The 21,901-nt window shown below is 38.0% G+C and overlaps 1 protein-coding gene, 2 long non-coding RNA genes and 1 pseudogene across 3 annotated transcripts; 1 reads left to right on the top strand and 3 right to left on the bottom strand.

The window, feature by feature from the left end:
- The first annotated feature begins 4,156 nt into the window (after nucleotides 1–4,156).
- LOC126926756 (5S ribosomal RNA) lies at nucleotides 4,157–4,255 on the top strand (annotated as a pseudogene).
- Nucleotides 4,256–4,700: 445 nt separating this feature from the next.
- On the bottom strand, nucleotides 4,701–7,745 carry LOC126926711 (uncharacterized). The gene is made up of 2 exons (XR_007714803.1): nucleotides 6,570–7,745; nucleotides 4,701–6,484 (listed from the first exon to the last, which is right to left on the bottom strand). It is a non-coding gene; the product is annotated as an uncharacterized LOC126926711 (long non-coding RNA).
- An 896-nt stretch (nucleotides 7,746–8,641) lies between these two features.
- LOC126926681 (uncharacterized) lies at nucleotides 8,642–10,844 on the bottom strand. Its single transcript, XR_007714768.1, has 3 exons — nucleotides 10,503–10,844; nucleotides 9,739–10,017; nucleotides 8,642–9,595 (listed from the first exon to the last, which is right to left on the bottom strand). It is a non-coding gene; the product is annotated as an uncharacterized LOC126926681 (long non-coding RNA).
- Nucleotides 10,845–17,923: 7,079 nt separating this feature from the next.
- Nucleotides 17,924–18,940, bottom strand: LOC126926584 (uncharacterized). The gene has a single exon (XM_050742954.1). It carries the CDS (start codon nucleotides 18,938–18,940, stop codon nucleotides 17,924–17,926), a length of 1,017 nt encoding a protein of 338 aa, XP_050598911.1.
- Nucleotides 18,941–21,901: the final 2,961 nt, after the last annotated feature.

The following is a 21,901-nucleotide window of genomic DNA, read 5'->3' as shown; positions in this document are numbered from 1 at the left end:
GAGATAGTAAAAAAGTTTGATGAAATGTACTTGAAAGAGTCGACGGCACTACAGATCGTATGCAGAAGGAGATTGGAAAAGATAAGACTTGAGAACTACACTGATTCAGCATCGTTTTTTAGTGATTTCGAAAAATTAATAAACGAATTAAAATGTGCGGGTGCACAAGTGAGTGAGAGGGAAAAACTAAATTACATGCTGAATACGTTACCCGAAGAATACACCTACATAGCGGATATAGTAGATGCATTGAAAGCAGAAGATCAAACGGTAGCGTACGTAAAAAATAAAATTGAAATAGCGGAGAAGAAAAATAAGTCCAATCGAGGAGAAATGCAAACCAACGCCTTTTCTGCAAAAGAGGAAGGATGCTTCAGATGTGGAAGAGTAGGACATTTTGCGAGAGAGTGTCAAAATGGCGTCGAAGCGGGAAGCAGTAACAGTTTTTGGCGTGGGTCAACACGTGGTCGCAGCAGAGGAAGAGGAAACAAAGGAAATACGAGCAGGGGACGTGGAAATTTTCATCGTCAATCAACAACCGGCACGAGCGAGCATGGTAACTCAAGATCAGGCACATGGATAGCAACGGCGCACGCAGCACACAGCGGCGAGGCGAACGAGATAAGTAATAATGAAGTAATGTGGCTATTAGATAGCGGTTGCACAGATCACATAATTAACAACGTAAATTATTTCGATAAATCTATTGACCTTAAAGAACCGGTAAATATATATTTAGGCGATAATAGATCGATAAAGGCAACAAAAGTAGGGAATGTTATAAGTTATTTTGAAGCATTTGGAAAGCAAAATGAAATAAATATGAATAATGTTTTTTACGCGAAAGAAATGTCCGCAAACTTGATTAGTTTAGGCAAGTTAACAGATAATACGAAAACGGTTATTTCAAAAGGAAATATTGCAAAAGTAATAGATGAGGACAATAAGCTTACAGCGGTAGCGGTTAAAGAAAAGGGAACATATAGAATGAAAAGTATATTGAAGGGGAAGGAGCACTTAGCAAACAGCGCCGAACGTAGTGGTATGAGTAAAAAGGAAAGATGGCATAGGATGTTAGGACACGTAAATTTTAAATATTTAAATATTTTGGGTAAAGAGCAGCTAGTTACTGGTATACCGAATGAATTTGAGAAGGAATTTTTGAAATGTAGGGTGTGTATAGAAAGTAAAATGCACAATTTACCATTCAAAAATAATCGAACCAAGGCTAGGGAGATAATGGAAATTATTCATACGGACGTGTCGGTCGCTTTAAGACTACCGGATTCAATGAGGAGAAATATTTCATCTCATTTATCGATGATTACAGCAAAATAGAAAGAATTTATTGTATAAAATCAAACGGTGAGGTTTTTGATTGTTTCGTACAGTTTGTAAATGAAGCCAAGAATTTAACGGGCAAGAAGTTAAAAATATTGAGATGTGATAATCGAAAAGAGTATTTGAATAATCGAATTTATAAATTTGTTAGGGATAAAGGTATCAGAATAAATAATTGCCCAACCTACGTACATGAATTAAACGGAACCGCGGAAAGGTATAATGGAACAGTTATGGACATGGCGCGTTGCTTGTTAGCGGAAGCGAAAGTACATAAAAGGTATTGGCCGGAAATAGTTTGTACAGCGGTATACTTGAAAAATCGAATACTGGCAAATACTATAGAGAGAAAGACACCTTTTGAAATATTCTTCGGGAGAAAACCAAGTGTTGAAAATCTACATCTATATGAAAGTAAAGTTTTTGTAAGAAGACCAGAACAAAAAAGTGTTTCTAAATGGGATAAGAAGGCAGATATGGGAATTTTGTTAGGATATAGTGAAGTAGGTTACAGAGTCTCATTAGGTGTGAAAATAACAATAGCGAGACATGTAGAGGTCATAGGAACAGACACAAAATGTATCGGCTTTGTGGAAAATTCATTCGATAAAGATAACGATGACATTGAGGATAATGATTTATTGGTAAACATGAATAAGGAAGAGTTAGAAAGTAGGGAAGATGAAAATGATAACAGTCTTGAAAGCTTAAACATCCCTAGAAGATCTACACGTAATAAGAGAACTCCAGTAAGATATCCAGAAAAGGAAAACATTAGTGAAATCCATGCAAATTATTGTAGAGTAGATATCCCTTGTACATTTGAGGAGGCGATTTGTTGCGAAGATAGTGAAGATTGGAAACAAGCTATGGATAAGGAAATAGAATGTCTTTATAAGAATAAAACTTGGAAATTGGTAGAAAGGGTAAAAGGCAAAGACGTATTAGATGTAAAATGGGTTTACACGAGAAAATCAGATGACAGGTATAAGGCTAGATTAGTGGTAAGAGGATTCCAACAAAGAAATGTAGCTGATGACATATACTCCCCAGTAGCGAGTAATCAGACCTTTAAGATATTGCTATCATATTGTTGTCGAAATGGATTAATTATTGAGCAAATGGATGTAGAAACTGCCTTTTTAAATGGTGAAGTAACCTCGGAGGTATATGTAAATCAACCAAAGGGATATGCGGACGGAACGAATAGAGTTTGTAAACTATCGAAAGCGCTGTATGGGTTAAAAGAAAGTCCAAGGGACTGGTATGAGTGTTTTGATAAGTATGTGACGAGATTAGGTTTTAAAAAGAATAACATAGAATTGTGCCTATATACACATGGAGAGGGAGAAAATGTTGCTTATTTGTTAATATATGTAGATGATTTGCTAATTTGTAGTAAAAACAAAAGGAAGATACAAAATGTAAAGAAGCTATTAACTAATAGATTTGAAATGAAAGATTTAGGTGAAGTCAAAGAATATCTTGGAATAAATATAGAGTATGATTATTTCAAAAATGAAATGAGATTAAGCCAAAAGAAACACATTGAATCATTAGCAAACAAATATAAGTTACAAAATAGCAAATTGTACTGTACACCTATGGAGACCAACTTAAAAATTGAAAAAGCTGAGATAAATAGATAGGATATTGGATACAAAAATTTAATTGGCGCATTGTTGTATATTAGTGTAAATACCAGACCCGATATAAGTTATAGTGTGAATTATTTGAGTAGATTTCAAGATTGTTGTAATGAGACACATTTTAAATATGCTTTGCGAATATTGAAATATTTGTACCGGACTAGAGATTTAAGATTAGATTATAAAAGGAATGAAAAATGTGAAACGATAGATTGTTATGTGGACGCTGATTGGGCAGGAGATCATTTAGATAGGAAATCGACTTCTGGATATGTAATTAGATTGTATGGAAATGTAATTGGTTGGAAGTCTAAAAAACAAAGGTGTGTGACAAAAGCCTCGACGTATGCAGAGTATGTAGCTCTATCGGAAGCGGTGAGTGAATTAATGTCTATTAGGGAAATTATGAAAATCTTCAATGTAAATCTAGACGATAACCCTGTAAAAATTTATGAGGATAACTCTGGAGTGATAAGTATAGCAAAGCACGGAAATTTTACAAAAAATTCTAAACACATTGAAGTTCATTACCACTATGTTCACGAGTGCTTAAAAGAGAACAAGATAAACATACTTAAAGTAAGTACAGACGAAAATACTGCGGATAGTTTTACGAAGGCACTGTGTAGAGAGAAATTCGAAAGGTTTAGGTCATGGATGAATGTAAACTAAGAGAAATGTAAATAAATAAGTGTTAAAGTTTCTGTTACGTAATTCGTCAAAGCATGTAAATACGATTAAGTGTACAGTATAAATGTAAGGAGGCGTGTTGGGAATATGATACATTTACACTGTACATGTGAATGTGTGTGTAAGCGTCAGAGGACGTCCGGGTCTTGGTTGAGACAAAAGACAAGAGCCAGTCGTTAGAAGTATCTGGAAGAGTCGGTTGACAACAAGCGTGCGTGTGAGTAGGATTTTGAGGTTTTAAGAGTATAAGATATATGTATAACAGTTGTGTGCTAAATAATGGGAATTATTTGTATTTCCGAATCCATTCTATATCTTTTCAGTAATAATGCATGGCTACGTCGTACCGTCGCGTATCGGTACTTTTGCCTGTACCACCCTACAATTAGAATTCAGCGTTTATTCTGGAAAAAAAACCATGTAAAAACAAATATGTAAAAAATCCTGGAATTAATGAACAAAGTTAAAAAAAAAAAATACCGCGTTGAAAATACTCGTTCTCGTCCAATCACGAAAGTCAAGCAGCGCTGGGCACGGGTAGTACTTAGATGGGTGACCGCTTGGGAACTCCGTGTGGCGTTAGCTCTTTTTACTTTTTTCAACACTTAGCCAATCGAACAATCAGATTTAATGTTTTTAATGTTGACTATATCTTTTTATACTTTTAATTTGATGTTTTGTATAAACAATATGTGAAATCGTTAAACGAAATCATTACCGCAAAATATAATTGACCATTTAAATAATTTGTAGACTTCTCTATTTTTCAAGTATTAGTGAATATTAGTCCTTACTTAGAAAAATGCACGGTGGACAGCGTATAGGTTGGCCTGTGCGGGCGCGGTTGACTAAGTGTTAATAGGCTATGGTCGTATACATCAAGAAAATATCTTTTTAGCATTAAACGATTATCACCATACGTTGTATCATTTTCGCATACACGCTTACTTATATATTGCTTTTTTTATATTTTCCGATAATGTTATATGTGCGTGTAGGGTACCAAAGAAATACTCGGTAGTGTTTAACAGTATATTTATTAACAAATTCCGCTTTCGACTCTTTATGTACAACTCTCGATTCCAACTGACGATTCCCCTGACGCGTCCCCTTGAAGTTGGCACCTCGGTATAAATGTTGACTCGGACTGTCGGTCTTTTAATGGTGTTTTGAATGACCTTTATCTTTGACCTCCTTTATCTACTACTTGGATCTCCGTATTCTTGAAGCTAGATTCTTTTTTTTCTTTTTTTTCAATTGTTTTATAGCATCCAATAGCGTTACCAGCTGCATTGGAACTTTGTTTTGTATAGTTTCATGTTTTTTAAAAGGCAATTCAGGATTTTTGGTTGGAACAATGGTGCTAATACTGAGAATTACTTTAGGGTGGATCTCGTTCTGAGAAATAAGTTTTCAAACGATTACCATGGATTTTCTTAATAACACTATCAATCAAAATCCCGTAATACGGAGTTTTAATTTGGTGAATTCTGTATGGCCCTAACCATTCAATGTCCAACCTATTTTTCTCATGATCATTATGAATAAGAACATAATCGTTCTCTACGCGTTTAAAATTTTGAGGCAAGTTTCCGGCAATTTTACTCATAGAATGGTACAGCATACTTACATATTTTTAATCGGCGATTCCTGCTCCCTACAGGAAACCTTCCTTTACTTCAAAATGCTCATTTTCCGAAGTTCTTTCATGGAGACGAGCAGTTCTGGCTTCCTTTGATGCCTCTGAAGCTCGGAGTTCAGAGCGCTTGATAGGAACTTCGTCTCGCCTGATTGCGAACGCATGAGCTTCTGTGCCAATCGTGATTCCCATGACACTTAAGATTTTTAACATGGGTATAAAAGCTTCATTAAAAATACATACTGCGAGGAAAGTGAAAATTTGAATTGTCTGCGTTCCTGCGTGGATACGCTTCGAAGCAAAAGTCCATATTAACGAATTTAACGATTCGTTGTTATTTTGGGTTTCAGAACCCAAACATCGTTCAAATTGAATTATTGAATTAAAAATACATTAAAAAGGGATAAAATACAATAAAGATTTTATGAGGGTATTCATACGTAGGTACTCGGGCAGCGTCTACCGTCTACTATTCATTTGTTCCAGTCGGACCGGAGCAGATACCACGTTATAGAAATGGCTGTAACTCATAAAATAATTGAAATTTTGAAAAATCCTTTTAAGGGCATATTCTTGAATATCGAAACTTTGGAAATATGGAAAAATTTGTTTTCAATTTTTGTCGAATTTGTAGAATATACCGTTAAAACCATAGTTTTGGCTATCACGAAGGGCAAGTTAGCTTTCCTTCCGAAAGATAATTCAAATGGCGAGAAGCCTGTAGCTTCGTGAATCGAAGTATTATATCCTAAACAAATAAAATTCAAAACTTCATCCCATTCTCTATTGTTATCACGTAAAGTAGTTCGTATCAAATCTTCCACTACAGCATGCGTTCTTTCTAGGGATCCGTTGGCTTGAGGGTGGAAAGATGTGGTTTTATTTTGTTTGATTTCGAAAGCTTCATCAAACTTATTCATTAGTTCGCTCACAAAGTTTTGTCCTTGATCCGTCAAAATTGTTCTTTGTGCTGAGAAAATATAACTGTAGTGTACCAAAAGAGCGTTAATAATTGACTCTGTCTGTTGGGTGTTCAAAAGTACTAGTATTAAATATTTTGTCAGTTCGTCGTGAATCGAAAGTATGAATTAATTTCCTCGTTTTGTTTTCGTCATTGGTCCAATGATATCCATTGCTATTTTATCGTTTGGTTGCAAAGGTGTGTCTGAAATAATTGGTATTTCCTTGGGTCGAATTCGCGTTAGTTTTTTCTTTTGACATGCATCGCAATTTTTGATAAAAGTTTCTACCTTTTCCACTAAATCTGCTATTTTATATTTTTCTTTAATTCTTTGATATGTTTTTTGCACTCCTAAGTGTCCTATAATTTCATTATGATTTTCACATAGAATTGTATCTACTTCTGCTTCTGTTAACTCTTTTATTGATTCCCACGCAAAAATTAATTTTTTATGTATCATTGAAATAAAGAATTATGAGTTTCAACTGAATTTTTTCTAATTCTGAAAACGTGTTGTCACCTATTCTAAGTTTGGTATAATATTGAATAATCGAATGGATTTTCCTAAGCCAAATTGTTTCATTATATTCACCTAGCTCGTCTTTGGTCAATTGATAAAAGGAATTGTCGTTTGATTTCAAATCAAGTCTTCCATGAATTCTTGCCGCTTGCTTGCATTCATTGAAATGCTCTGTACGATCTATAACATGGATGTCTGTTTTTGTGATTGCGTGAGCTCTGGATAAACTATCGGCTACCGTGTTATCTTTACCTTTATGTATTCAATCTCGTATTCGTATTCTTCTAATTTTAATCTCCATCTCATTAAACGTGATTAAGGATCTTTACAATCGTTTAGCCATTTCAAAGCCTGATGGTTTGTCCTAATTATGAATTTACGTCCTAACAGATATTGTCTTAGCCTTTTTATTGCCCATACGATTGCTAAAAGTTCTTTTTCATTTGCCGTGTAATTTTTTCTCAGGTGGGTTGAGTGTTTTTGAAATAAAACAATATGGGTGTCCATCTTGTGAGAGAACAGCTTCTCGTCCTTCGTTACTTGCGTCGGTCGTTAGCGCGAAGGTCTTTGTAAAATCTGGGTAATTTAAAATCGGTGCCTCATATAATTTTTGTTTCAACGATTCAAAACTGTCTTGTTGTTTGTTCGTCCAGTAAAAGCTAATATCTTTCTTAATTGAGTCGGTCAATGGTTTGGCTATCTTGGAAAAGTTACGTATAAATTTTCTATAATAGCCGGTCAGTCCTAAAAATGATTCGACCTTGGTTGGGTTCCTCGACGTCCTAAAATCTTTCACGGGCTTGATTTTCTTCGGGTTTCGTTTAACTCCTTCGGCTGTTACTAAATGTCCTAAATATTCAAGCTCTGAGGAATTCGCATTTACCAGGCTGTATCTTGAGTCCTAGTTCTCTAAGTCTTTGCAAAACTATTGCTAAATTTTGACCATGTTTTTTGTTGAAGTGGTCACCACTTCTAGGAAAACTCCACATCTGGTCTTTTTAGCTTTCTTAAGCGCTGAAGCCATCGAGAGCACATAGACAAAAGAATAGCAGGGAGGCAGACCATAAACTGTAGACAGGCGACGTTGGCTTCGGGGTTTTCAGTCATAAGGTACACTGTTAGCGTGCGGATCTGGACCAGCTCAAATTGTATTCCTGTATTTCATTATTAAGTCAAATATATACTTTGTATCTTACACTTTATCCACGCATTTTTCTCTCTTTATATACCGAAAAACCTCAACATTTTTGAATTGTATCTTCGAAAATTATGATGTCGTCTAGATGTACGAAACAATTAACATTGACTAACTCTCTTAATGCTGTGTCCATCATTCGTTGAAAAGTTGCGGGTGCGTTTTTCAGTCCGAATGGCATGCGATTATAATGGAAGTAGCCTTATGGTGTGGAGAATGCAGTGTACCAGGTATGTAAATATGAAACTGCAATTTTTGTATAGAAAATACACGTTTATTGTATAAAAATGATTAAAAATATTATATTCGAAGTATTGCCCATCGCTAGCTATACATTTTCCCACCTGTCTGGCAATTGGTGGATGCCACGCCAAAAAAACTGTCGCTCCTTTGAGGCAAACCAGTCATCGAGTCATTTTCGTACATTTTCGTAAGAAGTGAAGTGCTGGTCAGAAAGCGCGTGTCCCATCGATGTAAATAAATGGTAATCGGACGGAGCCAAGTCTAGTGAGTAAGCAGCGTGCGAAAGTATTTCCCAACTGAACGCTTCGATCGTTTCCTTGACCGGTTTTGCTGTATGCGATGGTGCATTATCATGAAGCAGAATTACTTTGTGTTGCCTCTTTTGATATTCGTTTTTCACGCAAAGCTTGATTCAAATCGATTATTTGTTGTCGGTAGCGCTCAGTATTAACGGTTCCGCCAGGTTTTAACTGCTCATAATAGATCACGTTCCACGTTCCACGTTCTTCGTTCCTCACGTCAAAATTGCCAGATCTGAATTTTTTAAACCACTCAAAGCACTGTGATTTACCAAGAGCATGCTTACCGTAACCATGTTCAACGCTATTACAAATTATGCTGTTGCTATGAAACTTGTATTGTTCTGAGTCGAAAATGTTTGTGAGATGTCAACAAAGACTTTTGGCATCAATGACGCAGTTTAGTGATAACTACATTATCAGCTAGGGCCATCTAAAGGCAAATTCCGGTTTCATATTTACAGACCTGATATTTATTTGTGTTGGGATTCATAGAAATTTGGTGGAATCCTAATGACAGATTTAGAGCTGAGAAGAATTTCGCGTTTCTTAACTGACTAAGAATGTCTTCGATATCTGGTAAAGGATATGCGTCTTGATCGGTTAGTTCGTCTAGTCTTCTGAAATCTATCACAATTCTTCATTTCTGTTTGCCTGAGGCGTCTGATTTCTTAGGTACTACACAAACAAGCGAATTGTAAAGCGAATCTGACTCTTCGATAATATTTTTACTTAGAATTTCTTTCATTTGGTTCTCGATTTCAGCTTTATGGCATTCCGGGGGTCTATACGATTTAGTATTTATGATTTTGTCTTGCTCCAAAGTTATCTCGTGTTGTGTCAAATTTGTACAAGATAAAAGATCAGTCTCTAAATTGAACACATTGATACAATGAATCAAAATATTTTCAATAGGTATACGAAGTTCAGGTTCTATATTTGAATTGAATATTTATATTGAATATCTCACTAGAATTGAAGAAGCATGCTCGCGTCGGCTTGCCTTCGAGGTAGAGAGTTTGAACTCTCCTTTCTCCTGGTTGAACAACTCTAAGTTTCTGAAAATACAAGACGTTATTGTCCAATCTGATTTTATCATTTGAAATTTCATATTGATATTGTTCAAGACATGGTAATCCTATAATTCCGTCTTTAATCAAAGGGAAATCGTTAGGTACTGCGTAAAATTTATGAGGTTTACCAAAAGCAATGATTCCAACAAATCTATCAGTGAAATATTTGTCTTGTCCCATATAAAAAGTTTGAGGCTCGTCTGATTTGAATATCTTAGTGTCCGATTTATTTTCTTTGATTAAATTTATCCCTGCTCCGGTATCAATTAAATGAATACGTTCTTTTGCAATTCCTCTGAATGGTATTGTTAGTAGTTATCCAGTTATTGCGTTAACCCTTGATATTCTTGGGCTTGCGTTGTCATTTCTCCCTGTAGATCTGGGAATCCCAATGGTCAAGGAAGCAACTAACAGATACGCAGAAAAATACAAATCAAGAATAGCAACACAGACAAACCGGCTAGCTGCGGAAACGTTCAAAACGATAAACATGGACAGAAGACTAAAAAGGAAGCACCCATCATAAAGGATATAACCTAGCAAACGCGAGGATGGTACCCCACTGTGGGTAGCCACCAACATGTTAATATAACTGTTAACAAATTCTACCAAATGTCCAAATTGGACAAATTGTGAATTTCAATAAATAATTAAAAAAAAATTTCTCCCTGTTGCTGTTCATCCTCGTTCTCGTCTGTTCCCATCTGGTTTACTCGTGGGGATGGTAGGTTTCTTTGGCTTGAAAAGAAAATTGAAAATTGAAAATTTTGACATTGTGGTGCCACGTGTCCCAATTTACTACATTTGAAACATTTTACTTGTTGTCGAACAGCAAATAGTATACGTTCCGGTTTAGAAAATGGTAAAACATTTTTGTTGATCGGATTATTACCTGTGGCAGGTAGTGGTCGGTCGTTTGTCTGCGTCGGTCTGTTACTACGTTGATTATACGTTGCTGGTGGTCGAGTACATGTCCTTCTCCATTCCTTTTGTCCCCCTCGCAGGTATCTTTCAATGTCGGCGCCTTTCTTTTCTGTTTCGCTCAATGAAGATGATTCGTTTGCTAACAGTATGCGTCCTATATCGTGTCGAAGTCCTTTCAAATAAATTCGACCTACTTTTCTCATGGTGGCCTCAATCATTATTCGTCGTGTAGTTGATTGTGGATTTCCGTTAATTATATTGCATAAGTAAGTTTGTTTAATATGCGGTGAAATCGGATATTGAAACTTTAAACGGATTCGTTAGATATTGAATTTCTACGTTGGATCTCAAAGTGTCATGTAAATTTGCATAACTTTCAATGGTTATGTTCCGAATACATTGCGCGGCTTTGCCAACTATTTTATCGACTTTAATCGCTTTCAATAGCGTAGTATCGTGAGGAAAAAGCCTGGTTAGAAACCGATCAAAACAATGTCGTCTGTCTTTCAGTCGTTAGTTTACATAGGGAAAAAAGCCTATGTGACTAAAGTCACCTAGTTCTTGCGAAGCGTTAACAGGACGGTTTGAATCTAAAAAAAGTTATTGGTCGAGAAGCGTTGGACGATTGTCGAGTTGCGGGAGTTACTAGCGTAGATGAAAGATCGAGTTGTTAGCGTTGCTCAGTTGCGAGAGTGGTCGAATTAGAATAAGATTGTTACATTTAGTTCCATATTAAACAATTATCGTTTTCTGTCTCATTAATATCTGTATAACTAATTTATTGTAATAAATTAAAAATTATAAATAGCATCAGAAAACATTTATACCTAAATTTTCCACGATACTACAATAGCAAATCTTTTTGTGAATAACGCATTCGCATAGCATATACTTCTTTTATGAAATTTTGTACTCCAACATCATGGTTAAAATTGGAATGTATTGAATTGCGTCTATTACTGATAACATAGTCTGATGTTGTGGTTCATTGTAATCTTGATATTTGTCATCACTTTCGCTTTCAGGATCAAATATCGTTTCGGGTGCCCTTGCTACAGGTACACGATCTCTATTTCTTGATTTCGCGGTTTCTTTTGTGGTGTTCGTTACAGGCTTGGAATCTTTGGTCATAACTGTGTAGTATCGGGGAAATTTAGGTATAAATTTTCCTGACACTATTTATAATTTATTTACAATAAATAAACTAAACAGATATTAATTAGACAGAAAGCGGTGGTTGTTTAACTTGAACTAAACGCAACAATCTTATTTTACTTCAACCACTCTGGCAATTCGACAACGCTAACAACTCTACTCTTCGACTTCTCGACTAACTTTGACACCTAGACTCACTCTTTGAACCCATATCGTCCCTCTCCTCTAGCGTTCTTTTTTTCCTTCCCTTAATCTCACCGTGCCAACGCTCCGCGAGAACTAGGTGACCTTAGTCACGTAGGCTTTTTTCCTATGTAAACTAACAACTGAAGGACAGACGACACTGTTTTGGTCGTTCTCTAGTCAGATCTTCTTTTTACGATATTACATAACTATTTCCTGACTTCCAATGCCTACCATCAATTTGGCAACTGTTTTTTTCTTTTTTTTTTTTTTTTAGCATTTCGATTTCTTCACTTGCTTGTTTAGTTAGTGTTTGGATTTGTTCTTGCATTTCGGCGGTAGTTCTCGCGTGAATTTCGCTCTGTTTCTGTATCGCGTCTAGTATTTGCTTTAGACTAATTTCGCCGTCCTTACTTGACGCTTTAGACATTTTTTCTTTTCTCCTCTTTTTTTCTCAAAAATTGTTACTTCGTCTGAGTCTTGATTGCCAAAGAATCAAGCTTTACCTTGATATCCGTAGAAATGGATCTTCCGTAGAATGTCCGTTATCAAGTTGCTTCAGATTCATAGATTGTGAGTTTGTCGTTGAGGATGACCTGTCACGACCGGCATACTTTGAACCCGATGGACCGATGATGGAGACAAAGATGTGGCGGCCTTGCGACAATGTATATCGCCGAAGTGCCTAAAGAGTCATCTATGTCCTAACGGTCCTTCCACCGAATGTTCTAGAAGCGTAGAAACGGTCACGTACGCCTACAGGGTAGTGGCGATAATGGGGGATGACAAACAAAGAAGAAACAGATGCCACCGAAAGTAAAAATATTGTAAGAGCCTCAGTCTCGAACGATCACGCCTAGAGCTCAGAAGTGTCTTATAAGTGTATAAACGAGGAAAAAACAAAGTTTTCTTCTTTCTTTTAAATTTCTTTTTATTTTACGCGACATACGCAGCACACAGCAGCAAGACGAATGAGATGGGTGAGAACGAAATAATGTGGCTATTAGATAGCGGTTGTACAGATCACATAATAAACGATGTCAATTATTTTGATAAATCTATCGACCTTAAGGAACCGGTAAATATATATTTAGGCGATAATAGATCGATAAAGGCAACAAAAATAGTTAAAAAATGTTAAAAGCTACAAAATGTTATAAGCTACTTTGAAGTATTTGGAAAACACAATAAAATAAATATGAGTAAAGTATTTTACGCGAAAGAAATGTCCGAAAATTTGATCAGCTTAGTAAATTAACAGATAATAAGAATACGACTATTTGAAAAGGAAATATTGCAAAAGTAATAGATGAGGACAATAAACTTGCAGCTGTAGCGTTCAAAGAGAATGGAACATATAGAATGAAAAGTATATTGAAAGGGAAGGAGCACTTAGCAAACCGAGCCGAATGTAGTGGTATGAGTGAAAAGAAAAGATGGCATAAGATGCTAGGACACGTAAATTTTAAATACTTAAATATTTTGGGTAAAGAGCAGCTAGTGACTGGTATACCGAATGAATTTGAGAAGGAATTTTTGAAATTTAGGGTGTGTATAGAAAGTAAAATGCATAATTTACCATTCAAAAATAATCGAACCAAGGCTAGGGAGATAATGGAAATTATTTATACGGACGTGCGCGGTCCCTTTAAGACTACCGGATTCAATGAAGAGAAATATTTTATCTCATTTATCGATGATTATAGTAAAATAGCCAGAATTTATTGTATAAAATCAAAAGATGAGGTCTTTGATTGTTTCGTACAGTATGTAAATGAAGGCGCGAATTTAACGGGCAAGAGGTTAAAAATATTGAGATGTGATAAAGGAAAAGAGTACTTGAATAATCGGATTTATAAATTTGCTAGAGATAAAGGTATCAAAATAAATAATTGCCCAACCTACGTACATGAATTAAACGGGACAGCGGAAAGGTATAATAGAACAGTGATGGACATGGCGCGTTGCTTGTTAGCGGAAGCGAAAGTACTTAGAAGGTACTGGCCGGAAATAGTTTGTACAGCGATATACTTGAAAAATCGAATACTGGCAAATACTATAGAGAGAAAGACACCTTTTGAAATATTCTTCGGGAGAAAACCAAGTGTTGAAAATCTACATCTATATGGAGGTAAAGTTTTTGTAAGAAAACCAGAACAAAAAAGAGTTTCTAAATGGGATAAGAAGGCAGATATGGGAATTTTGTTAGAATATAGTGAAGTAGATGTTTGAAGTAGATGAAGTTGATGTTTGCATTGCTTCTGTTAAACTTAATTTTCTCAAATTAAATGTTTTATCACGTGTACTATTTTTCTTCTAAAGACTTCATTTATATTAATGATTACATTCAGCTTTTCATTAAAACTACTGAGATCAAATTATGAGAATGCAACGCAGCTTACGCAAGTTGCGTTAATAAATAGTCTCATTATAATTTCTAATGTTTTTGTGCGAACGGTTAACGATGTCCCGGAATTTTCGAGACTCCTAGCAGCTGAGTATGCCAGTATTCGATTTTTCAAAATGTAGAGTACATATATAAATCATGTAAAATATGACGTACTAAATATGCATTTAAATTTAGAAGAATTGCATAAAACAATTTAATTTATAGGCAGCTGGATGGTGCAACCGTTATAATATCCAATCCAAAAGAAGAATTACAGCAAATGCTGGGAAGTCACGATGGTGTAGTTTAAAAGCAGCTATTATGAAAAAGGCTTATCTGCAAAGTGTTACTTGTGCCAGTATAATGTAAAACCGATGAGCACACTATAGGAATCACATAGGGTTCCTATTATACAGGTGTTAGGAAATTAAAGGGATGCCTCTTGAAACCGAAATAAAACGAAAATCAAGCATTAAAAAATTGCGTTTTCGTCTTTCCCTTTTAGACAATTAAAAAGTAGACAATTAAAAATCGGTCAAAATAATCCTGCACGAGAGAAAATCTTACGCAAACGAAAGGAGATTAGTCTAGGCAACGAGACGCACAGTGATCGTCAATTCAAACGATACATGGGCAGCAGCTTACCTCGTACAAGTCGTAGAAAAGACTATAATATTTACAGACGTATACTGTGTTTGACCCATCCGCGAGTTTACCAGGTGGGTTTCTTTCTCGCGTTGCAAGTTAGACAAATATGTCTGTGACATTGAATGCTGTCAGTAGGGCTACGAATTATTGTACGATGTCTGTAAATATCGATGTAGAGAAAGATTCGTGTAAGCGCTGCGTAGAACATGAATGTTTTTTTTTTTTTTTGATGTATACATTTTTTGTCTAGATCGTTAATCTGTAACTGCGTGTAATCTTTAACTGTGTGCTTGTGCCACCGGCTCATGTGTCCCCCCTTCTCGCGCCACTTTGGAAGTTGCTCGACGAAACTAAGGTACAAGGAGTCATTTAGTCGTCTCATTTCGTACCGATAACATGGATCACGTTGCGTCAGGTTTGTAACGTATTTTAACCTATTGGTGGCGTCGGTTCTTTATTACTGTCATTAATATATTTTTCGCATTATTCGTTACTATATTTTTTACTATCTAAGCAAGATTTCGCATGCGTTTTTATAGTATTATATTTTTAAGTATATTTAGTTGTGAACTTTTGAATTCTTGCAAATATTTTCAATTATTTATAATACGCGACTATACTGTATTAATAGAGTGTATATTTCATATTTTAGTAACGAACATTCACAATATAATTCTTGCAAATGATCGCAATGCATTCACGGTATTCGTAAACATTTGTTCGATACCGAGAAATATCTTATAATTTTAAACTAATAATTTTCATACGTATTCCAATTTCTCAATAATAATCTCTTCAGTGTGAAAAGAAAAGAAGCAGTACTCTCTAAATAAACGTTTGATAGAGAAAAGAAGAAAAACATCGAAACAATACTTCGCTTCTTTTCTGCTCTCCATCCCACCTCAACCATAAACAACTTTATTTTTAGGGAATAATTGTGACCGCGTGCAATGCGGTTTGTAGAGTCAGCATTTGCTCCGCAAAAATATTTTTCAATATTTTAAAATCAGAGTCGTTTTGATTCAATTCAATTAAATAATCACGCGCGAAAGTAATAAAATTTTATCAAAGAATTTTGTACGCGACATTAGGGTTCTTGTTCGCCGATTAATGATATTTTATGTTTTGTTATAGACATACCACAGCTTGGACTTCTTTGTCTTGTTTGGGAATGCTCCAACTGTGGCTCTCAAAAGCCAAGAATGTAAGTAACTTTACATATCATACTTGAATTATGTGTATTTTGTATATTTTGCTTTGAATAATATTGATTAAGAAATACAATTTGATTGAAAATTTCATAGGTTAGGGTTTTCTAAGATTATACTTCTATTAAAATAAGAAAAAGTGTTAAGGTCTTAATACCAAATTACAAAACAAATGAATAATATATTTAAAAAATCATTAGATTTCTGATTTCTAGATTTTAAACTTTTATATTAGAGTTCCAGTTTTTACATTTATAGATGTTTATTAGAATTTCAATCTTTATTATTACTAAAGTTACGAATGTAATAAATTTCCATTTTTCATAATCTCCAACATTCCAAATAATCAGCGATCACTTATCGTGTTTTGTTTTGTAACAGATTTTTAACAACCTCCATTTCCACCATTGGATTTTCAACGGTTCCTGCCTGATGTTAGTCTTTCTAATGATATTTACTGTGATAGTGTAGTATCGATGGCAAAGTTTTCTGTTTCTCCGCTTCTAATGGTGAGTCTCATGCACTTTTGTCTCTCCTTTTTGTCACTCGATCATGTCGTAGGATGAAAGGTCCGAATCGGCACGAGTGACTGACTGGTCGTATTATGTAGAATTTTTTGCGAGCATATTGACCGCGGGTATTTTTTATACCCGTGAGTAGTAACATTTCATATCTTTATTTATTAATTCAGGATAGGTCTTCTTGCACATCGTGATTATAATAATTAGTTTTTTAATAATTAGTTTAAACATATAAATTTGAGAATATATTCGTGGTACTTACAAATATGTATAATAGTATTCGATATAAATATTTGCAAAAGGCAATGTAAATTCGACCAATCGCGGGGAGACGCAATCGCGAGGAAACACGTCAACGGGAGTCGTAAATTCCCGCTACGATTATAATAATCGACGCCGTGGGTAGATCGATCTCCTGATTTCCGTTAAGACAATAGGGGTGGTTGAAATAATATAACTCCGTGATTAACAGTGGTATAACTTATATATTTTCTCCAACAACTTCATATAATCACACAAACTAGTAACGTCGCTGAGTATGGGGATTGCCTTGATCTTGCTCAGATTCTGACTGCCAATCTGATAGATGAAGCCTCTCGTGTCGTAGTAGACGTATCGATTGATCAGATCCGACTTTGAGTGAATCGAATCAACAGAATTAACCGAATGACCGAATGAATAGACTTCGACCGCTTGACTTCGACTGTGTGACTTGAGTGACTTGAATTGACTGACTGATTGACTGGAATAGACTGACTCGTACTGACTCTTTGGGACTTACGGAGGAACTCTCGGGATGTGAGTGGTTTTTGAACGAAGGAAGCTGATTCGTTGTTCGTACTTTCCGTTATGAACATGAGGACACGGATCCCCGTTACAATTGGCTCAGACGTTAACGGTTGAAGTTGGGAGATGGAAGCATCCTACCGGCAAGACTCGTGGGAAAATCCTGACATTTCCATTATACAAATGCCTGGTTTTCCCTAGCATACAATTAACAGTTTTTCCCGTCATAACTACCAGCTTACTCCGTAATTTTTAAGAACGTTCAATAAACCTAAGGACTTTTTTAAGTACCAGCTATAAATCGAAAATACTTGCAGGGTTCAAGGTTTCTGCAAGCTAATGAGAATCGGTTTATGGTGGGCCTTAGCTTTATTGAGGGTTCTCTAACGACGCTTGGGTCTTAAAGGTCAGACATTAAGGTACGTCGCGCGGACCTTTTCACGCGACGTAACATCCTCCCCCCGCTGAGAGGACCCCGATCAAAAGTCCATGGGTGGTATCAGGGGGAACTTTCGTCCGCGTTCTCCTCTGTTCGTGGTTTTCCGGGTTCCTCCGGTTCGGGTTGGCAGGGCAGTGGAATCAACCGTTTGACGCCGCGATCCAGGATACTCGTCGCTGTCTTCACCGTGGCTGTCCGTATAATTCCGTCGGCTCCTGGGTGGACCTTAATGACGCGGCCCAAGGGCCAATGCATAGATGGAACGTTATCTTCTCGGAGAATTACGATGGTGCCTTCACGAATGTCATGTTTGCCCTTGTACCATTTGCTACGGCTGGTTAATTCGTTGAGGTACTCTCGGTACCATCGACTCCAAAATTCCTGCTTAAGCTGATGGATACGTTGCCAACTAGATAACCGGCTTGGTTGGGTTGTCCTGAGATCTCGTTCCCGAATGTTTGTAAATGTGTCGTCTATCAAAAAATGTCCGGGAGTGAGGACCGGGAGATCATTAGGATCTGTAGAGATGGGAGTAAGTGGACGGGAATTCAACATCGCTTCGATCTCAATAACCAGAGTATTGAGATGCTCGAAGGTCAAGAGTTCCGCGCCAACGGCGCAAATAAGATGCCGTTTAAACGATTTCATCGCGGCTTCCCATAAACTGCCAAAATGTAGTGAATTCGGAGGGTGGAATGACCATTGTATCTGCCGGTCGGTGAGGAAGGTTTGCACTTTTTCTTGGTGGTCGTCGAATTGTAATAGGAGGTGAAATTCTTTTAACTCCCTGTTGGCTCCGACGTAGTTAGTGCCGTTGTCCGAAAGGATTATCGCACAATGTCCTCTCCGAGAGATAAACCGGCGGAGAGCGGCAAGGAATGCGTCGGTTGTCAGATCGCTCACTAATTCGATATGAACGGCTTTGGTAGCCAGGCATATGAATATGGCGACGTACACCTTTACCCTTCGGCGATTGTGATCCCTTCTCTCCTTGACATAGAACGGGCCGCAATAGTCGACCCCGATGTTCGTGAAGGGCCGCGACTCGGTGATACGTGATTCTGGCAGATCTCCCATCAGGTATTCTACTGGATTGGCTCGGCAACAACGGACGCACCTCTTGATGGTGCGTCATACTTGGCTTCGGCCGTCGACAGGCCTGTAGCGTTGTCTAACCGCATATAATGTGACCTGGGTCCCTGAATGATGGTTACGTCGATGCACCTGGTCAATGATGAGCTCAGTTACCGATGATTTCGGCAAAATGATTGGATATTTTTGATGCAACAGTATCGGGGAGTTATTGAGGCGTCCTCCGATTCGTAATATCCCTTCATTGTCGAGGAGAGGATTTAGACGTTGGAGTTTCCCTCCCACGGCCGTGTTCGGATTTTTCTGGAGTGTGCGAATCTCCTTCGAAAAATGAATGCTTTGTAAGAGTCGTAACAATTTATTTTCTGCCGAAGTGAGTTCATCTACGGTTAGGGATGCCACCCGCTTTAGCTTGTGTCTTTATCGAAGACAACGAGCGACGACTCTGATTAGTTTTGACCATGACAAATATTTTTCCAATATTGTATGATCGATGGGGTTCGCAACCATGCAGGTTGATCCCTTTTGCTCAGGGACTTCGACCAACGGAAGTGGGTTCCATATCGGCCAATGTTCTTCGGTTTGCTGGAGCCACTCTGGTCCATTTTTCCAAATTGACGGATGCAGGAACTCCTTGGGCGTCTGACCTCGTGAGATGAGATCCACTGGATTATCGGCTGTAGACCCATGGCGCCAGTCGGAGATGTTGGTATTGGTTTGTACCTCTGCCACTCGGTTCGCCACAAATGTTTTCATCATATGCGGCGAGGACTTGTTCCACTGGATCACTATGGTGGAATCGGTCCAATATACGATTTGAGAGATCTTGATCGTTAAGGCCTTCTGGACTGATGAAATCAAGGAAGCCAGACGGCGTGCCCCGCTTAGTTCGAGTCGTGGAATGGTCAGCGTTTTGAATGGAGTGATCCCTGATTGATTCTTTGCGGTGAGCAAACGGGTTTGGATGGTGCTGTCGGAATTAACGGTACGGACACAAATGCAGGCTCCGTAAGCCTTCTCGCTGGCATCGCAAAAGCCGTGGAGTTTCATCCTAGTCGCTGCTGGTATTACAGTTTTTCGTGGAAACCGGACGTTGTTTATCAACGCTAACTGGGTGTAGTACCGGCTCCATTCCGTATGCAGATCCGCGGGAAATGATTCATCCCAGTTGGTTTTTAATGACCATACATGTTGCAAAATAATTTTTGCTCGAATGATTACTGGCGCTAGCAATCCTAATGGATCATAAATTCTGGCGATCACCGAACTTATTGATCGCTTTGTAACCCGTGGGAGATCAGCTAGGGTATCGACCGAATAAAGGCTTGCGTCAACCTGGGAATCCCAAAAAACCCCGAGGGTTTTTAGGGTCTGAGACTCACCTAATTGTAACTTCCGGCATTTGTCTTATTCGGATAGCCCCCTCATATGTCCGAATCGTTGGAAGCCCATCCTCTAATATTGAAGCCGCCTGATTGCAGAAGGTCGGTGAGCTCCTTTCTGATCGACAGTACCTCTTCCTTCGTATCGGCTCCGGTGCGGGCGTCATCTGCCAATTGTTTGAGACACCGTAGGGCTAAGTGTGGAGCGGCTGATAATCCAACCGTCACGGTATTAAGTTGATAGGCGTCGATTTCACCGTTGGAATTGCGCCACAGAATTTGCTGATATTTCCTATCTTCTGGGCGTATCAATATCTGGCGATACATTTTTTAAATATCACCAGTTAGAACATATTGGTGAGACCGGAATCTAAGTAGAATTTCGAATAGATCCTCCTGCAACTTTGGTCTGGTGAGCAAAGTATCGTTTAGTGATATTCCAGTGTTGCTTGACGCTGATCCATCGAACCCAACCCGGAGCTTAGTGGTGTCGCTTGATTCCTTGATCACGCCGTGATGTGGCAGATAATACTCGTGGTTAGCGGGGTGATCAGGGTCGATCTTCGTCATGTGACCCAAGTCTACGTATTCTTGGATCACATTACTGTACCCGATTTCGTGAAAGTTATCGCGTTGAAATCGGCGGTGGAGTGATGCGAGTCTTCTCATCGCTAGTGCCTTGGATGATTCAAGAGATGACAGCTGGTTGTTAAAGGGGAGGGCGACGATGTATCGTCCTTCGCTGGTGCGTCGGACGTGATCTCGGAAGTGTTCTTCGTATCGTTGCTTTGCCTCAGAGAGGTGTTGAATCGGGGGTCCTTCGTCGATTACCCAAAACCGCGCGAGATCAGCTTGCAAAGCCGTTGTGGAGACGTGGAATGCATTTGTCGCGATTTGGTAAGTTGGATTCCCCCCCCCCCCATTACCCAGTCGAATCAGGTTTTCTGTAAACGCAGCTCCGGCTCGTCTGGTTGCGTCAGATTAATCTGTCCGCACATCGACGCAAGTGTCGTACTTGAGCTCAGTAAGACATCGATCGGACCTAGCACATGAAATCGTGGGTCGGCCAGCTTGATATTCTTTGGTATCTCCAATGTCGAGCGATCGATGTGTTGACTTGGGATCAGGGTCGAGATAGCCAGGATGACGAGGAACGTTATTGTACGTTCATAGGTGCCGTCGGTGGATGTGATCGTAGCCGTTATGTATAGCCTTGCCGTCGTCGTTAAAGTATCGAGAAACCTGAGGTGATTAGGTAGTGATTAGTTTCCACAAACACCAGAGTATACCTAACTACGTAATTTATTAGAATATACCCAATGCGTACACTAGTCGTACAATACACTTGTTGTCTCGGTTCGCGGTCACTAATAGATCGGCGCAAAGAAGTATCGCTTAATTGCTGCTGCTCGTGTCTCTCGATAACTAAGGATGCCTCGCTACCCTGTTCGCTATATCTATATTCGTCGGAGTTGACGACAGGCGTTGGGATTTGAATTTTGAAGATGTTCTCGAAACATCCCAACGGACGCTGAGCTCTCGACCTTGTTTACAATTGTTGGCT

The sequence above is a fragment of the Bombus affinis genome, chromosome 18 (genome assembly GCF_024516045.1).
Source record: "Bombus affinis isolate iyBomAffi1 chromosome 18, iyBomAffi1.2, whole genome shotgun sequence".
Taxonomy (NCBI): Eukaryota; Metazoa; Arthropoda; class Insecta; order Hymenoptera; family Apidae; genus Bombus; species Bombus affinis.
The sequence above is the reverse complement of the archived record's forward strand: the minus strand, read 5'-3'. Positions and strand labels throughout refer to the sequence as shown.